The sequence below is a fragment of the Achroia grisella genome, unplaced genomic scaffold (genome assembly GCF_030625045.1).
Source record: "Achroia grisella isolate CSIRO2021 unplaced genomic scaffold, CSIRO_AGI_Agris_v1 utg702, whole genome shotgun sequence".
NCBI classification, from domain to species: domain Eukaryota; kingdom Metazoa; phylum Arthropoda; class Insecta; order Lepidoptera; family Pyralidae; genus Achroia; species Achroia grisella.
In genome coordinates, this window is record NW_026712999.1 from 2,240,510 (window position 1) to 2,262,853 (window position 22,344).

At 32.0% G+C, this 22,344-nt stretch overlaps 1 protein-coding gene across 1 annotated transcript; it reads left to right on the forward strand.

Moving 5' to 3' along the window:
• The first annotated feature begins 15,404 nt into the window (after positions 1–15,404).
• LOC131850122 (uncharacterized) lies at positions 15,405–19,631 on the forward strand. The gene is made up of 2 exons (XM_059200290.1): positions 15,405–15,476; positions 18,187–19,631. Exons 1-2 carry the CDS (start codon positions 15,405–15,407, stop codon positions 19,357–19,359), a joined length of 1,245 nt encoding a protein of 414 aa, XP_059056273.1. The 3' UTR covers positions 19,360–19,631.
• The last annotated feature ends 2,713 nt before the right edge of the window (positions 19,632–22,344 follow it).

Below are 22,344 nucleotides of genomic sequence, written 5' to 3' on the forward strand. Positions count from 1 at the left end.
TTTAGACATCCATACAATCCACCGATCCATTATTACTTGTTTTTTTTTTTTTTAATTTTCCGTGTTTTGCTTCTATATTAGAAACAGGAACCTATCTTTTTTTGTGTCTAAAGTCTCATGTAATGAGACTTTAGATGGTAATTTTTGTATAGAAATAATAAAATAGAATAAAAGAAGCTACTGTCAGCCCTGTTCAACACCCACCACGCTTTCAGTGCGCTATCACGGCTCTCAGCCCTGTCACCAATTTCCCATTTTTCCCGTGGATTGTCCGACCAGTCCTAAAAAATATAAAGTCTACCTCAGCACACGCAATTATGAACTTAAACTGCTCTGCATATTAAAGCAATACTGAAAAAGTCACTTGCTTTTAAAAATCGATTTATGACGTTTCATGCCGAGTTAGCGCTTAGCAATGCGGTTTTTCGAATGAAATCCTCTTTTGGGGAAACTGGCGTCCGAATTTAATATTGGATTTTGTGTATTAATAAATTCATTGCAATTTATCTCGCGGTTTCGATATTGACTGTCAACGAGAAATTGCAATAATATTTTATACAACGGAGTTTAATTAAACTGTTTAGCCAATTTATTTACTTGTCTAGTAAAAATATGAATGTCGATATGTTTATACCGTTTTCTTTAATTAATTGGAATGGCAAATAACTGATCGCCCCTTACAGTAAGTGGTGACCATTGCATATATACAACGCTAAGGATATCACGTTATTACGTGACTTGTCCTGTCACCCAGCGTTGCTATTCTGGAGGACTAAAATGTCATACTTCTTATTTTGAAATATCACTGTCTTATCGCACTGTTCAATATGAACATAGTTGATAAAGCAAGATGCTTGCTTGGCGCCTAAAATAGGTAACAGAGGTACTCACGCAGGCGAACATTGCGTGAGTATCTATTTCTACGCAACTGTCGACTCAAAAAGTCTACTTTGATGATATCGACCTATATACCTTAATGATTTATATCTTAACTTAGCAATTGCGCTATACAGGTAACTATTTTTTTGCTTTAAGAATTTAATTTTGGTAACTAGGCAATATTAACTTCCTTTTTTTTATATTCATTTCTTATTAAGTATTATTTGGTATATGCATGTTTAACAAAGAATAAATAGCTTCTAATATAATATTGAAACCATTTGTGTTGTTTGATTAGATGTTGAAATCTCTAAACCTCGAAAAATGTGATTAGAGTATTAGTTATAACACTAGAAGAGATTCATTATATTCTTGCGCCGAGACTTACGTAAGTATGTTTTTACTCTAAATAAATTTACCAACACCTTATAATAAGTACGATATCGGTCGGCGGCGATACCGTGAATTTTTTTACTGAGATATTATTTGTAAAAGTCATCTACATGTGTACCTCTGTCACACATTTTAGGTGCCAAGTATCTATGTAAATTTTAAGATGTTTTTCGGTTGAAGGATTAATCCTTAGATTACCTAGTATTTAATTACGGCAATGAAATTACAGAGTATGAAGGCGAAACACCTCATACCAAGGGCGTCACCCAATTGTATTTATTCTCATTATATTGCATATATACAGCGATAATTTTTATTATATGTAACCAGATCTTAATTAATGGATTTTGATGACATTCAAAAACCAAAATAGTTTGCAAAATACTCTTATAGGTACTACGTAAGAGAATTTGAATTTGGAACTATCTGAGCCACTTAAATGTCAAGAGAACGGCCATTTGTAATTCAGCTTGAAGATTATTTAAACTGACGAAACACTCCCAAAATTCCATTGAAAGCTATCGTTACGTAACAGCGAATCCCTTGATTATGCCTTGTACAATCATTATTGCTGACTCAGCATTATTTACTGTGCCTTGTGCTTTTAAGTTTAAGGTTTAAAATGGCTTGTAATTTTGTTTTATGTGGTAAAAGATATGTTTGCAAGGATATGAGGGTGAGGATCGGAACCTTAAGTGGGGTGCGATAACGTCACAGGTCGAGCTTAGCGGTTACGAGAGTCGCGCTTGACGCTTCGCTTCCACAGGGATGGGGATTTAGATGTTATTGGTCCAACGTTTAGGGTTGACGAAGTTAGGTTTAGAAGGAAAACTGCTAAACTATAAAGTCATTCTCAAAGTAACCTTCAAAACAATGGTATACAATAACTTTTCTTTTCTATCGCACCTATATACTTATTTAACATTTTCTAGTACACTGAGATATATATCGATGTCATAAATAAAACAGATGTGGTCGTGATGCATTCTATGTCCATATCCAATTTCATGAACATTCGTTCAGCTGTACCTATATTCAGAAACAAACAGATAGACTTACTTCCAAATATATAATAGTATTAAATAGTTTTTTTTATTATTGATAATGGTATGGTGCACATTTTCTAATTTAATTAATAAACATATGAATTATAATACAAACATACAATAATTAAATAAATAAGCAGAAACACCCAGTCTTAACCAAATAACACCGCCGTATTTCGGATTAATTTTTTATTTGATATCAGAGTTTCTTTCATCGGAGAGACAGTCACGATGTCTTAGGTATAAGTCAAGGTATATAATCAGTAGGCGAGCCGATCGACCCGATCTTTGTCTGTGTAACGCTTACTTGGCATTTATCATTATATTTATCTCGTTTACATAATGTCTTTTTAAATTCCTGTCTATGTGTTATTCTGATATAAAAGCTTTATTACTAGAAAGTTTCATCAAAATCTGTTCAGTAGTTTTTGCACGAAAGAGTAACAAACATCCATCTATCCATCAATACTCACAAACTTTCGCGTTTAAGATGAGGCCTTGATGCTCTCAAGTCTATATACATAATAAGTTTGTAGATTAGTGGCAGCCCTATTGCATCTCGTTACGTAGCAGGCCTCTCCACGGAGTCATCAGATAAGGGCGGGCGCTCAAGTTTAATTGAATTTCCTAGCAAAGTTTCCGCTGCCACCCTGGACCCGGGCGCTCTGATTGGCGCGGCTCCCAGCTCCGGCAAAGACATTGTTCCCTGATACACAGTCAGGGCTGTGCTATGTATTTAGTTCACAATTATTGATTGTTGTACATGAATGGGTGCGCTCGTTTCATTCTCTAGGTATTCTTTTATTTCTACTGAAGTAGCTACGATGAATTTTAACAAGATTTCTGTAAAGGATATGCTGTGTCTGTGTGGGATGGTTTTTTTTTAAATAAAATTAGTATATGTCCTTCCTCTTGATATAACTTATCTGGAAGTCATATTTCCTTAAGATATGTTGAGTCGAAAAAAAGTAATAAACATAAATTAGATAAACATTACCATATACTTTAATAATATGGAGATTAGTATAGATGTATGGAAGTACCTATGGATTATGTTTTCTTATATTTAGCGAATATAGAATAATAGAATGTCACAGATAATTTTATAAGACTGTAATTACACGATCAGTGTATGTTTGCAACAATATAGAATACTATATAAATAATTATTAAAAATATTGAACATTATTCATTTCGTTTGATAGACGAGCTTGAATGTAATACATTTTAAAATGTATTCAAAGTGTTTTTTTTTCAATAATAATAAGGTACTTTGCATAGACTTAGTACTTCAAGGAACTACAATTTTTTTCCGAAGTATTTTTTAATAAATGGATCAATTCTATATTTTTGTTAGTTTTATTTCTTGAAAATTGTTGATTTATAATTTTCATCACCTATTTTCTTTAACCTTCTTTAATTTCTGTTTTATTGCCAATTTCTGTATATCACTACATTAATTATTAGTTCAGTGCTTTAGGCGTGATAAGTAAATAGACAGGTTTACATTAACATTTACATATAAAATAATCACTAATACAAATTGAATGAAATACAACAAAAATCTCATAAAACAAAGACTGTCTGCGTTAAAATCATCACGCGTATCAAGAATGTGTTTCGTTACTCTAATGTAAAAATTTGTAATGATTTCAATAATTTGTCATTGGAGTTTCGACTTTATTTATATGAGCTTTTGGAGTTAACATGTAATTTTTATAGAGTAATGTTTCGTGTATTGCGGTTGCAAGGTTCTTGATGTGATGCCACCCTGAATTAGTTCCACTTTTGTTAGAAACTGGGCCGGCGGAAGTCTGTTTGTATTGTGCGTAACTTCTATATAGATATCTAGATAATCTGGGTATCAAATCAAATCAAAATAGTTTTATTGATGTTCATCTATTGTAGACATGTTTCGAATGAAGTTTGAGTAATGAAAATTTAAGAAGAAACTCGACTCTGACAACTCTAAAATTTAGATTTAGGATGAATTCGGTGATCATCAGCATATTCTATTAAATAAATACCGCTAAATATAATAATATCTTCTTTACTTAGGATGTAATTAATTTAATTTAGTTTATAATTTATAGAAGGATATAATTTGTCTAACTTTTTTTTATAGAGACTTTAAAACGACTGGACAAGATAGGCCTACACTAGAAAATACCTCATAAGGATTAATTAATTACAATCTTAAAAATAAAATAAGTAGAAATGTAGAATATGACTGGATAAGAATGAAGTTATATCAGTCTCTCTCCTCATTCAACTTCCACTAATTAACATTAACAATGTGTGCAGATTTTTTTATGTCACTCGAATCATAAGAATACTGACATCATACTTGATTGTAAGTGGTAACAAGTTTTTTTTTTAAATAATTAAAGAATTTATTTAAACCAAAAACAAAGTTATAACAATAACATGTTTGGTTAATGGTTACAAAGTAAGCTGTTAGGCGGCAGAAATATATGAGACAAAGTTACCCATGCAGAGAAATTTGTACAAAGCCTCCCTAGGTAAAAGTACAGTGATCGACACAAAGTACATAATATGGAAATAGTCAAAGAACAATAGTTATTATGTGAGACAGATTTTAGGGCTCTCGGTCCTCTCTACCTGCACCACAAGGACCCCGGCGTGAACATAGACAATATATGCCTATTTATATGAGTATATTACTGATAACATAATGTATTCTATCACCATAATAAGTAGTTGGATGCTACCATTTCATTAATGAGTACGGTGTAGCGTGTAACTAATTAACATTTTTACGATGCAATGATTCGATTTAAACTGTTACATAAGATCGAGTTACGATTCAATCGAGTGGTTCTCGTAACCTAATTATTCGTAATTGAAATATGATAACAATTCTAATCCAATTGTTATCAATTAGGTAGGTATGTGGCATAGTTGAAACGCCTTTTTAACATCGAATTCATTAGGTTCAAACCTCAAAATCATTTGGAGTAATAGTTAATTATAGATATATTTATTTATATACCTAAGTGTGTCGTACTAGTGGTTTGGTACTTGACTTTCTGTTTAATTCGTAGGTATAGAGAATAAGTGGTAGAAAAAAACGTGGGTAGGTACTGCGCCGAACCCTAATAACGAGATAAAGGTAAAGTAATGATGACTTAGTATATATAGTAATACGTAGCTTTATAGAATAGGTTTTTCTTGATTGATGGGTGATTCACTAAGCTACATCTGTCAATGAGTGTGTTTCGGTCGTACTTACCGCATCTTCAAGTAATGATGGCATCGTGCGAACTTTCTACTTGAATCAAATTTGTTTATTTTGATGTTCGCATGCTGTCTAAATTGAATGGATGTTTTTTTTCGAACATGTAGGTAGTTATGTTATTAATCTTTGATAATGATAAGAGAATATATAGTGAGAGTTTTTATTTTCTTTTTATTGATTTTCTAAGCAATATATAATATGAATATGTCTTATATAATACGTTATATTTAAATAAAGGGAGTCTTCTACCAGGATATACGATTAAGAGTTAACGATTTCAAAGAGGGTATGGTTATGGTTGTGGTCACTCGTTAGGCAAACTCCATGAATCCCATTCTTCATTCAACCATTTACGTGTCAATAGTATACGCGCTAACTATCATTATACAATACTAATTTGTATCTATCTATCTCTATACCTATTGAAGGATATTCATCAACATAATCATTTACCTAAGATCTATGCATATCTACTCTGTAGAGGATTAAATCTGACGATGAAGGATATGAAGATATTGTTATTTTTGGTCGTGAATTGAGACAATGCATATATGAAAGTAACTATCGCAATAACTATAACGCGATGAAGTATTACGAAACGGAATTTGACAGCATTTTCTAAAAATTTATGTTACAATATTTTGCAAATAGGTAGGTAAGTAGTGTTGCAAGTAATTTTTGTATATAGCTTCTGGCAAGAATGAATAAATTTGATCGAGATAGGAATAGAAATTTTTCATGTAACGCTGTATAGTAATAAAACTGTAAACTTTTATAAATTTTCTGTAGGAGATCCTGGAATACTTGTGTTACCAGAAATGAGAACACGTTTTTACCACAGTATAAAATTTATAAATACATGCTGCATAATTACCTGTATTAAATTACCTACTACTTTTACAAATTTCTGTTTAAAATGGTTCTAAGATAAACTAATGAAATGTCCGATTTATTAGTGTTTATTTGAAAGATTATTTTATATACAAAATGGATATATGATATTATGAATTGTTATCGTTAATATTACAATTAAGATTAATAATCTAACATTAATTAATATAAATATTAAAAATATATTTGTTTGCTTGTTGAATAGACTGAATATCAGTACTACCTTCAAGTACATCTCTATCTGTATAATTACCACATTCAATACAATAAATAATTTAACTTAATTTTGGTTTTCTGCTGCCAATAAAACACTATTTGCAATTAGTGTGAGTCTCAGTTATGTCCCAGATTTTAATTTATTGAGTTTTTGTACTATATTGAGCACGGATGTATATGTAACTAACAACAATGTATTAAAATAACGTTGTAATAAGTTAATTAATCGCTACCTCGATGCAGACAGATGTATAAAAAGCATGTTTTGTTGTATACGTATAGGTACATACCTACTTATAATTACACGGATGTATGTTCTATATTTTATAACATAGTATTTATCTAAGTAATAAATATCAGATACTACTACAGTGGTTGTCTATCCAGTGAATTTACTGCTTAGATTTATAACATCACGGAACAGACTGTTATGTAAAGTAGATATAATTTCTGACTCTTTAACTTAATTAATATTAATTAGAGATTTAATAAAAGGAGCAACGTATACTTTTATTAAAAGTGTTATGATTAATTTTTTTAATGTAATTTAACGTCAAGTCACCGTTCAAGAAAGGGTCAGGAATACTGAAATAAAAAAAAATGCTTTCATTCCTTATCGTAAGTAGTAAGAGTAAAACGAAAAATATGTAAACACTTTAGTACTTTGTCATAATATATATTTTGACAACTCTAACAAACTTTACACACTTTTTTTAACTTTACATAATTTTAACCACCTCATCATATATTTATGTTAAAAGTTATAATTAATTCATTTGAATAAATAAGTGTAGGTACATTGTATACTTAGCCCTATTGGAATAGACTTACCTATAATAAAAAAACGTAAAAAGTACCTAAGTAGACACGTTATACGCTTTTTATTATATGTCAGTAGATACAACATAATTTTGTAACATAAGATCATTAGGTAGGCGATAGTTAATGATACAAAAATATTTGCTCCTGAAAAAAAAATATCAATTTATAATTAATTATTGTATTATCATTGAAATTGTATTGAGAGTACAATTACATACTCGGTGCCAACGTGTACAAATTTGACTACTTTCGTACATGTAAATGTGCCAGTATTACAAATTATTATAATTAAGTAGGTAAGTCGATTGGTGGCATGTCTTAGAGTACTTAAATACTTCGAAATACACTAATTATATAATTTCATAAGTTATATAAAGGTAATTAGTGATAGGAGACTGTTGCGAACCTACAAAAAAGTCGAAATAAAAAAACCAGTTGCGTAAGACGAAATGCGGTATTAATTTATGTATTATCTTAGCGAGTGCGTTCGCATAATTAAAATTGTATATTAGGTCTATGGAAAACTACTATCTAGATACGAATATGCATTACGACTTGACTATGTACAACCCGCGATATCGTCTGTTTTATTTGAGACTGGCTGACCTGCGCAACTTCGTCTCCATCACACTTACCCAATTTACATAATACCGTATTAAATTATAGTCTATGTGTTATACTGCTGTATAATGTATACTACTGTAAAGTTTCATCAAAATCTGTTCAGTATTTTTGCGTGAAAGAGTAACAAATATCCATCCATACATACAAACTTTCGCTTTTTTAATATTAGTAAGATAAAAGCTCATGTCCGCCATTCTGGTACTATGAAATTCATTATAATCTTTCACTCTCAATGTTGGGGTCGGTGGTCTAGCATACCCCTTTACTTTCGATGGTTGTGGGTTCGATTTCTTGTACGGTGTAAGTATTTGTATTCATGAGTATTAGTGTTTGTATCTGTCTGAGTGTTCTCTATCAACGAGTATGTATTTACAAAAAAAGTATCTATGTATTGATATCAGTTTGCTCTGCTTAGCTTGGGACTAGTTGGCGCTGTGTGATTTGTCCAGGGATATTATTATCATTATTATTATCGTGAAACGGTAACGGTAAAAAAACGTACCTAAATTATTAATTCAAAATAAAGTTTTATCCGTGTAAATAATAGTATTTACCAAATAGCAACTTTAGGCCAAACTACAAGAGTACATTTTGTATACGTATTTTATATTCTGTAATATAGGTAATAATTGTACACCTATGATAAAATAAAAGATTCCAGCGACGTCTGTGTATATGTTCGACAATCAGTAAATTACTGAATGGATATTCAAGCCGTTTTCATCTATCACTAGTGATTCTTAGGGAACGTATAGATTTATAATTTATTAACGTTATGTGTAAATTAATTGAAATATCCGTGTATATTCATGGCAGGTCTTATAGTCCAGTCGGCATGCATTAAATATCGCGATCGAGTATCTATCTTTGCACTTGCAAAGGTTGATACTGTAAATAGCAGTAATAAAACCTTTAGTATGAAGTTTATTTATTTATTTACTATTATTGCACTAGATATATTACACAAATAAAATTAACAGAGTAATGGGGTATAAAAGGCGTCTCTATCGTTTATGCAGTCTCTTCCAGATTACCTTTGGGTAAAGAAGAAAAGACAAAAGGTTGTAGATAGTGCTAGAATAGAATGATAAGTTTAAGTAGAGTTAATTTTCTATGGTTTAAAATAATTACAACTAATTTTATTATTATTATATCTGTCACTATTAGAAGAGTTTCTTGATTTTGACTAAGGCGAGAATGTTAAGGGCGATCTCAGGTAATCCAGAATAGATTTAGATGATTTCACACTACAATGTGCATCAGTGCATTGCCTCTATAACTAGTCGAGCACGTTGTATACATAATAAGCTATACATACTTCAAAGTTCAATGTCTTAAAAAACTCGGCTATTATAGAATAATAGCTCAGGTTCGTTAGACCGGTTTTTGTTCTAACAAAATATTAATATTTCACACTCTCGAGTTTATTTAAGATGTTTTTATAACAATTAAAAGGAAATACATAAAAACATTTGACCGATATTTTAATTGTTGAACCTAAAAATAGCTAGCTTTGCCAGATTTGGATTCTAAAAAGTCGTCTGCGAGGGTAACTGAATCCCAACTATTTCAGCCTCCAAGATGCTTCCTTTGTTAGCTGCGTTTCGGTTGTAGGATGCGATTAAGCAGTGAAATTACAGGATAAGTTGCATGACATCTTACTTATCTAGAAGCATGAGTCGTATTGCAGTTCAAGTATATAGACAACGGTTCCTCCTTACCATCTAGTTGATCGTCAAATAACATTCCAAATACATCATAAAATCAGTACCATAAATCACTAAACTACGGGGGCAACTCTACAATTACCTTAAATATTTCAATTTGACACCATATTAGTGTAAAAGACGTATTCTAGAGACTTCGAAATGGCAAACGTAGTGTAGTAAGACCCGCATATTGGTGGAACGACGACATATGTAGGATTGCGGTAATAACTGGCAGAGAAGAGCTGAAGATCGAGCCGAGTGGTGTGCCTTGGGGAAGGTTTATGTCCAGCAGTGGACTGCAGTGGGCTGATGATGATGATGATGTAGTTAAAAAAAAGTAAAAATTTGAAATGAGTATTACATAGGTAGTACTGTTAATACTTACTACAGTAGCATTCTACAATTACTGCGTTGTACCTGGTAGATTAGATTCCATGACCTTCTTATGTGCAAGAGGTGACCTTGTGCCAGCAATGAAGCTATGCGGTTGCTAACGTTAAATTATCTATATATAGAATTGAAATGTCCGTTTGTGAATTAATTCTATAAGAATATCAATTTGTTTCAAATAAAACATGTTTTAAACGCAATCGTTTTCAAATCTAGCTATGTATTGTGAGATTTGTAAAAATACCGATTAAGTATAAATGTAATAAAAGCTAAATAATCTTAGTCCTATTGTGGAATATCCATACATGTTTATGTATTACAGCACAGCCATATATGTATATTGTGTTTAATTAAAATAATTTTGTAAATACTGAAGTTGGTATTATTGTTAATTATGTTCTTCTTTATAAATGTAATGATCGGTACGAAAGCCTCAATGTATGAACCAGAGCTTCACTTTTTTTTGTCTGTCTGCCTATAAATTTCGAAGCTGAACTTTCACTAAAATGTAGTTTCTATGATACATAGGCTATTCTTTATTCAAACGACAAGATTTAGACAAAGATGTAAGTGTTCTGTGGGCTAGGTAAAGATGAAATTGTTACATGTAACAACTTTATACCAACATAGCCCTAAAATATTGACCTGATTTACGGCCTGTTTGTTAGATCAATGTAGGTAAAGGTGTTATTATATTGCTTATGAAGGCGTTCATTTAGTGACTGTATATAAATCTCCATTCACCTATACACATAGTAAAATATTATAAGAAATATATATATATCTTTTTAAATACTATTTACATGAACAGCTAAATAGGTTTAAGATTGGATATTAGTTTATTTCAAAGTTATCTTGTATATGTGTATATCTCCTGTAAGTATTTTTATTTTTATTGTAAGTTGTATAATGACTTTTAATGTAAATCTATGTTATATACTATATCTTATATAGCTTACATATATCTTAGTATGAGTGAATTCAGAAATATAATTTTCAGAGTTCAAAAGAAACATCATACCGTCCAAGATTCTTCAATGGTACGATTTCATCCCCAAAAAATGAATTTAATACAATTTATATGACAGCACTAAAAATATCTTCAAACTCGTTCTATTTTAGTGAAGTGGTTGCATCATATGAAAATATTAAATTTGATTTGAGAATGTATATAAATCCTTAAAAAAATTTAAGTAGAATAGGTATAGATACGCTTCCGCTCCACTTGTCGCTTTTCCCCACACCTTACTACTTACACTATTATATAAGCGATCGTCGTTTGCTTCCACTTCCATCGATAACTAGGCGATCACTCACGCTCGTGCAATGACTGTTATAATTTTTATTCATGTATCTCGTTTATTTGTTTCCACTCGGCTTTGTTTTATTGCATTGCTTATAGTTAATTTCCTATTGCAGATAGATCCGCTAAATTTAGCGGAAATTAAATGGGTGCCTACTTTAGAGTTCCGTTGCAAATAAAACATATAATTATATATTTTTGGACAGTGCACTCTTGGACATTTTTTAAGGGTCAGGATGCGGTTTTTTCTGTTGGACCAGTGTTTTGTATAGTATTGATGAATTTATTGCAAGCAAAAATTGTATAACATATATCTAAGTATATAATGTAAATAAAATGAAATGAAATTAAAAAACTTAAAAAATGAAATTACGAGTAGGTTATATTATTTACTTCAGCTATTTATTGATTAAAGACATCTAGAGGCATTTCTTTTACTCTATTTATTGTGTCACAGGGTACGAAATTATAACAACTTAGTTCTCTAGAATGGCCACGAAATGTGTGAAACATATGCAATTTATATGATGACATGATGTCTATAGGAGATGGGTCCCATTGACCATCAGATACACCAGCTTGTTTGCAATTCCAATTATATAAAATATATTAAATTTTCCTTATATTAGAAATTTTTGAAAAAAAAACTTAGATTAGAAGATTTAGAATGAATTAGCTTGAATATTATGTATTTTAATTACTCTGTTACTTAATAAAAACTTCCGTGGAGTTACTTAAATAAATTATAGCGAGCGACATTGAAATTTAGTATTCTTAACATTTTCGGCGAAACATGTCGCTTAAAGATGAATTTTCCATAAATATATTTCAAAATTATTTTGTTATTACAGAAAAAATATAATCAATAAATGTTTTTTCTTTTGTTATTCATGTGATTATTTGTTACAATTGATCTAATTACGAAAGAAATATATAGGTTACCACTTACCATCAGATGGGCTTATCACTATTCTAGCAACAAAATTTTTTGTAAAAATCCATAAAAATATGAAATTCTTCTACCAATCTCTACAGTCACGAACCTGTTAGTAGTGATCTATGCATATAAACTTTTCTATGGAAATGCTCCCTAAAGTTGTCAGTTCAGATATCTTATGAATAACAATTTTTAGATGATAAATATTATTATACTCGTACACGACCTTTTCTAGAAAAAGGACAAAGAAAGACTAGACCCACATATATGACGGTGTAATAACACCCTAGAAAGCGTGAGTGCCGGCCTGTTGGATAATTTTATAGCCATCTGATGCAAACGCGGTAATGTAGAACTGGTAGAATTACTCGCAATTAAATATACATAAGTACTAGATCGTACTCATATACAGACATAACTCTATTTGTCTATTTATTGATAGTTATGCTTTAATAAAACGACACTTAATTAAGTAGTGTTTGTTAACATTAAGCGAAGTATATTTTCTTTTATTTTATTTCAAAATTTATTATTAACTAATTACCATCCGCGACTTCATTTGTTTTTATGGGGATAAAAGATAGTCAGTCTATGTTCGACCTCATGACACAATCTATCTTTGTATTAAATATTATTAACATCCAAAATGACAAATTAAATGGTATTCTATAGTACTTAATATTTTGATATTAATTTGATAATTGAGGAGACAGCATTTTCATTGTTTTGATATATAATGGGAGTACAAAGTACTAGGAGAGCAAAACTATGGAGATGTGATAACTTCATTGGTCTTACTACTACACTATCTATAGATAGCATGTAGACAGTAGGGTAGGTGAAGAGGTGGGGATAATTTCTAGCAATATTCAGGTCAGGATACGCCTACAAGGATTTTGCTTATAGTATCTATTGTATTTTACAGGGCTTTGTATTAATTTCCGTTTTATATGTATAAACTAATTTGTTCGCCAATTTAAAGTTATTATTGCATACATGCATGTGATGAAGTAATACCTTTTTAAATTGTTTCACATATGTATTTAGTATAATGTTTTCAATAATAAAATGAAAAAGTTGGTACAGCTATTAAAATATTATTACTTTTTTAAAAGCATAACGCTTACAAAAATAAATTAAACTTACTAATTTTGTTGCTTAACGCATTTGATGTTCGGTGAGACAATTAAAATTATTAAAAGTGTATTGCGAAGCCAATATTCTTATATTTAAAATTGTTACTAGTTCAGTTATTGGTTACTGGTAAAAAAAGTAGAAACATAATCTAAGATATGCGAGAGATACAATTTATTATTAGCAATAGTCGGCCTTTCTTAGGGTTAGGCCGTACTTACATTTCCGATAAGAACAGAGGGACGAGGCCGTTCGAATAACGCATAGGTTTCTACATCCTATCATCGCGCTAATCGAACTCGTCCTCGGTACGGGCCGTCTGGACTGAACCCGATAATGTGAGTCCAAGTTTAGTTTTGATCACATTTAGTTACCAATTATACACTACCTCCCTGTTGAGAATAGGGGAAGAATATAAAGTAGAACACGAATGACAAGAAGACTATTATATTTAAGACTTGTACTTTCAACGCCGGGATTTTACATAAACTAGGTATATAGGTCGGCTTTAGCAAGGTAGAATTGCATGGGTACCTATTTCAGCCACCAAGCAGCTTGCTTTGTGAGCTGTTGCTGTTGCTGAGCTTGTTTATGTTGAAGGGTTGAACTTAACTAATATAATACAGTTATTTACAATTCTCTTTTGAAACAGATGAAATCTACAATTTTACAATTAAGTAGGTACGGATAGTTGTAATTGAAATTAAGAGCCGTACAACTGCTTGTAGCTATTCAATGATATAATAATAATTGTTTGTAATGGCGGTTAGTGAACCCATGGCTAGCAATGTGCATACTAGGTCTTCTCCACGCTGCTTCTCTTAAAACTATCATGGTTATTACTTGTGAATTCGGAACTAACCTGACTCATTCTATCATCTTACAACGTTGTCGCTTCATCGACTACCATTAGTGCAGGTGGGTGTATTATTCCATAATCATCTAACATCAGCTTATCCAAATACACTTAGGTACATATAAGTATTAATTTATATGATATAACCAATGACTGGTCTACACCTGTTAAAAACCTAATTAACATACAATTGATTAACATATACAACTAAGATGGAAACAATTATAAGTCATGAAATGCTAGAGGCATGTATGTAAAACTATTAAATTTTAATATGTCAATGAATTGGTTAATTTTTTCTCGTTCTTTCGCAGGTGTCATTGATCCAGTCACTGTGATCACTGGGCAATGGGTGTATCCAATTATATTCAACATTCAATAGTATATACAGATAAAAAAACTAAGACCAAATCTTGCTTTTGCAGTACGTAAATCTGTTACTTCTGCTAATATTTATATATCAAAACGTTCTTTTTGATAAACAATTTTTAACTAAAATTATTCAGTTTTCTAGACGTTTAGTTTTATACCTACAAACATTGTCCTGATGATTACAAAAAACAAAAAAATTAAAAAAATATACATTAGTTAAGTAATGTAATTGTTCTGAAATTATGCGATTAAAATACATTAGACAATTGATTTTTATTTGTACGTTTTAGATAGATAGCTGTGAAGAAGTTGCCTGAGCCGTCTGGCTTAGTTACAAATTAAATAAGTAGATAATTTAAATGATTAATTGATAGGCGTAAGAAATGCTCAGTTATAGAACATATGTAGGTAACTAGGTGATATTCATGTGAAGATTGATCCAGTTTAAAAACGGACTGCAATCACAGATGCAAGTTTACAATTAATACATGTCATTATTGAATCCAAACGTTCACCCTTCTTTGGCTGTATCTTGGCGCCGTTCGCACAGTGGGAGGGAAAGTATATAACCTGATGATTACATGGACTCCACACACAACCAGTCTTCGGCGTTTGACGGAGACATACAGCAACATGAAGTTCTTGGTGAGTTGTCATAATCAAGTGAAGTGGAAGTGTTGTGCCAAAAAGTGAGATTTATTTAGAGCGCGCCATTTTGAATTTTCGAACGTTTCGCGGATTTTAGGAAGTGCGTTATTGTTTACGTTTTTAATTATTCGAAATAAAAAAAATAATATTCATTAACTAAATTTATTGCATTTTAAATTCAATATAAAAATAACGCACAGTAATAATCAAGTGTTAGATTCCTATTGGATTTTTTTATATTTCTTTGCTCATCATGTCCTTTATATGACATAATGGGTACCAACTTGACTTGAAGCTACTGAGTGCATACTTATGTTGACAAGTAAACATCTAATTTTCTCAGTCGTGTAAAAACAGGTTCTTAATGTAATTTTCTTTTCACTTTCAAACGAGAAAGTTTCGAAAATTACAGGGATCTATCAGGAAATTGTAGTGCACGTTGTTACAATTACTGCAGTTCAATATACCTATTTAGTTCCTCATTTTATCCAAAAACCAGTTATATGTTTAATTTTTTCCGATACACACATCAATTAAATCGATTTATTACATATTTTGAATACTAACTTTAAATATGTAGACATTTACTTAAAAGATATCTACATTAATATTATAGTACTTTTCTCCTTAACAATGATCTAACATAATTATGTAACGCTTGTTGATGGATTAGTACAAGTAAAAATATTTTAGTACCAATTAAATTGATGTTTCTATGTACTCAATTTTGTACAATTACAATAAGGAGTAGTATGCGATAAAGTAAAGAAAACTAGATTGTATTAATTGCTATAGAGCTTTGATGTACCCAATGCACATGGTATCCTATATAATACTAAGGTCCATTAAAACTAAATATTATTATGATATATAATATATTATAAATATAATTATAATATATTATAATTTAGTACTATTATATACTCATTTTAACAATAGATTTTTTCTGGATTAATGTATCTCTGATGAAAAAAATAATTAAGTATTAAGTATATTTTAAATATTGAACTAGTGCCATTATTTATTTTATGAATATAAATTCAGATTAATACTAAGACAGCACTGTAAATAACTCTCTAGATTGCATACTGCAAATATATTAACATATCCACCAACTGCTTCCGTAAAAGTAAATTTGCAATTACAATGTATGCATATAGCTATCTATTTTGCCTATCTCATACGCTTATTTGAATTCAAAAAGACTCTTGATCTAGAACATCTGTTTGTGTATGCATCTAAACTCTGCTAGTATCCATAATAATCCCACTAGATGAATATAAAGTTATGGATTTAACCGGATATAATAGATATTTTAATTTAGTATACACATAATAGATATTTTTGTGAATTAGAGTGAAATCATAAATCTTAGCATATCATTAACCAGTAGCTAATATGATATATCTTTCGATGGTCTGTGCTAAAATATTATTTATGTTGGCTGTGGTTCACTTTCATCCGTTCGTTCACTCAAGAATTTTGCCGCCAAATTTAGTTATGCTTGTTTAATTTAAATAGGTATTGTATATATGTATCTAATATGTACATGTACGATTATGTGTGTAACAAATATCAGTCGAGTTAACATCAAGGTAGTTATGCTATAATCCACCATTCATATCTATCATTCAACTTTCACTAGCGATATAGTTTCGTAATTAAATATGGGTTGTTGAACATTTAGATTATAGGCTATCTCAATGAGTCATGGAAACAATCCCATGGTTTCTAAATGTGGGTTAAGTAATTGTAGTATACGTCTTTCCAGAGACAGACGAAACAACGAGCAATTTATTCTAAAAATAGTCAATTGTTTAATACATGGACAATGGGGTTTAATATGCCCATTAGAAATTGAGGTTGTACTCGTATGGCGTTGCATAGTCTTAGCTTACAATACTAGACTCAGCCATTACTGTGCCATTATAAAAAGTTATAAAACTAATATGTTTATTATTTAAAAAAGAAGGGAGTTCATTTCTGTTCCAGTATATATAGGTACATAATTTTGATGATTCTTTTTGAAAGCCATAGACATGCTAGGTACTAGTTTCGTGGCGTATTAAAAAGTACTTTGAAATAAGAACATCATTGTTAACGGATTATTATTGAAACAGTCAAAGATAAGTCTTAAGATAAAATCAGTGAAACTGAAAGTCCGACTTACTTCCCGGCTGTTGTGTTCAGATCATGTTACGCAACAAGATATAAAGTATTTTAGACCAATGCCAATCAGACGAATTTTATATCAATTACGAAACGTTTAAATTACTAAAATAAAACAGAATAACATCTTACTGACTATTAAATTATTTAAATACGAAATATTAATCGCATACAATTAAAAATTGTTTAAACTCCTCGTAACTTTTTTAATACCGGAAAACATGTTAGGTAGTTTGTTATTACCGTAAACAATGAACGCGGAGATATAAGCCTCTCGTAATTTGTTTGTTGCTCCCAAGCTCGGGAAAGTGAACGTTTAATATTCTAGACTCGCCTCTGTTTAGTGGATCGAACTCGTTACATATTAAATCTAACATAGCCACAACTTTTACTCGTTTTTATTCAACCGACTTTAAATTCGCCAATGCTAAACCCAATTTCAATAGAAAAGATTTAAGTCCTTATGTATTGTTACACATTTTACGGATAGAACAGAATATAAGATATTAATTTATTTTATGTTTTGTATTGTTTACAGGTTGTTCTGGTAGCCTCATTGGCCGTGGTGGCCTTTGCCAGCGAGGAGAAAGGTGCACCAAAAAAGGCGGCTGCTGAAGACAATAAGAAGCAGGACAAACGAGGAATCTACGACATCGGTTCCTATGGTGGCAGCGGCATCGGAGGCGATGAAGGGCACGGCTACGCAGTTTCTGAGGGACACAGCTTTGGTGGTTCTGAAGGATACGGTCTAGGTGGGCAAGAAGGTGGACACGACTTTGGTGGTCACGAATCCTTAAGCCTTGGAGGTGGTTTCTCCAGTGGTGGTGGTTTCTCCAGCGGCGGTGGTGACTGGAAGCCTATTTCTAGTGGAGGTGGTGGTGATTACGGTGACCATGGCCACCATGAACATGTGAAGACCATTGAAGTCGTTAAGAAAGTCCCCGTGCCATACACTGTTGAGAAACACGTGCCCTACACCGTTGAGAAGAAAGTACCCTATGAAGTCAAAGTACCCGTGCCCCAACCCTACACTGTTGAAAAGAAGGTCCCCGTTACCGTCAAGGAGTATGTTAAGTACCCGGTCTATGTGCCTGAGCCTTACACCGTAGAGAAGAAAGTTCCCTACGAAGTCAAGGTTCCAGTTGACAAGCCGTTTGAAGTTAAAGTGAAAGTACCCACTCCTTACACCGTTGAGAAGAAGGTACCTTATGAAGTCAAGGTGCCCTACCCACAGCCTTACACTGTTGAGAAGAAGATACCTTACCCAGTTAAGTACGAAGTCAAAGTACCCCAGCCTTACGAAGTGATCAAGAAGGTACCTTATGAAGTTAAAGTGCCTGTCGACAAGCCTTACAATGTGTACGTGCCTAAACCTTACCCGGTGCCAGTAGAGAAACCTTACCCAGTAACAGTCCACAAGCCTGTACCCTACGAAGTCAAGGTCCCAGTCGATAAGCCCTACAAAGTTGAGGTTGAGAAGCCTTACCCAGTGCACATTAAGGTCCCAGTTCCAAAGCCATACGACGTGTACAAGAAGATCCCTTACACTGTTGAGAAGAAGGTGCCTTATGAAGTGAAAGTACCCATCGACAAACCTTACCCAGTATACAAGGAAGTACCTGTACCCCTCGTCAAGGAGGTGCCCTACCCTGTGAAGGTGCACGTGCCTGTTTACATTAAGAAAGAGGAGGAACACCATGGCTGGCATTAAGCGCTCTTGGTACCTTTGCTCACACTAGTACCTTATAGGTTAAGAAAAAAATGTGATCTTTTTAGTATTTTTAGTGTATATATTTTGCAACTCGACTGCATCGGTGCTGATCGCTCACGTGTAAGGTTGTGATGTTACCAAGCTGGTACTAAAGGGCCATAGTGGGTACAAAATCCGTTCCTACGTGGGCTCAATTTTTGTCCGCATAGCATTGATATAACGATGCGCGGTCGGTCTGTCCTTTTGTAGATATTAATAATCTGTTGTTATTTGTTTAGCTTATATAATTGCTTGTTTTTATATATATAACTTATGGAAGTACAATGTGGTACTTTGAGTTGAGGCTGAAAAATAAAATTGTTCAAATGTTGAAACAGTTTATTATTTCAATCATTAAGTTAAAACAGAAACTAAATACTTATTTACAAAAAAGTAAAAGGAAAGTGTAGCAACGAATTATATAACAAGATAATAACCACATGAGATGAACGATGCCAAATAAGACAATACAATTACTTTCGAAAGTTAAAATTGAGAGCACACAATAAACGCGTTCATAGTTAAAAACATACACATGCATTAAAGATGTTACGTATTTTCAGAAACAATATTAACATAGACCTGCAGTTATATACTGTCATACCTATTATAATGACAAAGATATTACAGATATTAAAGGTTGAGATAATCATAGCTATGTAAGTAATATACATTTATGTAATAAAATCCAATGACGTTTTTTTGCGTAATTCATAATTCGTTATTATGTCCCTGAGAAATTTAAATATTAGTAATGAGAAAATAGGATTACCATATTATTGACTCATGTACATGAAAGTGTAATTGAAAACGAGAGTATTCAAGGATACGTGTATAGCGATACTATAATATTGTCGACCTACATAGTATTAAAACAATTTGGGATTTCATACTAGCACGCGTCATAAAATTTGATCGAATAATTGTGATAGCTATTGCACAAGAATCACGGTGTTTCGCAATCTTGATTGCTCATATAAAGCGTTATAGTAATTGGTGCATTACATGATCAGATACGCCGGTGGTATTTTCTGCTTTGATGATCTCATTTTATAGTACGTAAGTGCGTAAAGTTATATACTAGGTAATCTTCTCGGAGCCAATAAACAATTAATCTTAGATATACACATAACATCAAGCGGAAATTCAACGCTGCTACAAAAACAGTCCTACTTTTGGACCTATGCGTGTGAATAGGGTCACTGAGTTGCATAAACAATTTATATTCTCTCTCACTTCATCTCAAAAATTTCGAAAAACTTCTTACACTATCTTTTCATAGCTTCCGTTGTCTGTTTGCATAGATCTTTTAAACTACGCCACGGATATTAATGTAGTTTTTAGCAATAGATAGAGTTATTCAAGAGGAAGGTTTATATATGAATTATATATGCAAAACCCGGGCGGTTAGCTAGTTTATAATATAATAAAGTTTTTGCCCCTTTTGGAGTACTCAATACTCTCTCTTGCTTTCTCTGTACAAGGAATGTGTTCAGAATAATTGTTGATAAAATTGTTCAAGTATTTCGACGTTGATACAAGCGATTTACTGGTCTAACCAGGTGTCAAATATCAATACAATCCAGTTCTGTACTGGTCTGAAAAGTACTCAAGATTTAATTCAACAGTCAGTTCTTTCATTGTCGGCGAATTATGTAATTAATATATTATATAATCCAATTGTATGAAATGATGCAAAATGGCGCAAACTCGTATTGTTGGATCAGAATTAATTGCTAGAGTAAATAAGTTGGTCACGGGTGGACTGGAGTTGAGAGAGTAGGTGAATGTATCATTTAACTTCTTTTTATATTTACGTATACCATCACCACTAATATTGGAACAATATTAAACAAACACTTTATAAACGCAATACTATACAGCTCGTCGATGTTTATTTGAAACATGGAATAGATTAAAACTATGAAGTCAAACTACTTCACACCTTTAACCATTAAAATGTTTATTATTATTACAATGTTTGTGTAATAAAATAAGAAACTAAATCCTAATTAAGTTGTATGTAATGTTATTTACATCAATTCCTTTAAGAGCTAAGTGAAGAGAACAAGAGTTTTTTCATCTCTTGGTTTCTCAATTTTCCAATGGCAACTCAGTCATACAAGCCGGTTCCAGTACTTAAGAAGATTTTGATTTCGTATTATATCATAACCAATGAATAATTGATACTAATGAAGTTTTGTTTCCAATATCTACCTAATGAAGAGAGAGAAATCAGAATGAAAAATTGGTCTACGTAATGTTTTTTAAATATCACTTTCGTTCACTCTTAAGATATTTGATATTTGATGATTTTACATACCATCGACCATCATCCGCTGATGCACTTTTCTCAATATCTAAATACAGAGTTTCAGACCATTTTTAGATCAAAGCCCTCAATTTCTAATATTTAATGTATGACTTAACTGTCTTAATTGTATTCAAAGTCAAAATAAATTCATGTACATTCTCGCAGTACTTGTGCATAAAAAGTAAGAAGTAATTAAAAAGAAACTGTTTCATAAGAAAGTATGCGGTGTAAACTGGTTTTAGAGCTTCCTTCCAATCAGGGGCTGCCAACAGTAATTTCCGTATATCATATATAGTGACTTGTTACTCGAGCTGGATTCTGATGATGCCGATGGGTGCAAAAGGATTAAGACGGTTCCTTGCTTTAATTTTATTTAATTCAGGAGGAATATCATGGAGTTACCCGTCTGCTGTTTGTACAAAGGTCCCTTAGTCTCACCTATCAGGCGCCAAGCAGCTTGCTTGTATGGTGTACTTCGCTTGAAGGATATGAATTAGTGGGTAATCATAACATCTTAGTTCTCCGGAATGGCAACACATGTGTGGTGTTGCTGTTACCTGTTATGTTTATCATGTGGATAACGTAGTGTCCATAGTGCAAACCATGTATATAAGCGACGGTCACCACTTACC

Coding starts and splice junctions, on each gene's coding strand:
- LOC131850122 (XM_059200290.1), top strand. CDS start 15,405: ATGATTACATGGACTCCACACACAACCAGTCTTCGGCGTTTGACGGAG. Junction 15,477..18,186: donor ACAGCAACATGAAGTTCTTG/GTGAGTTGTCAT, acceptor TATTGTTTACAG/GTTGTTCTGGTAGCCTCATT.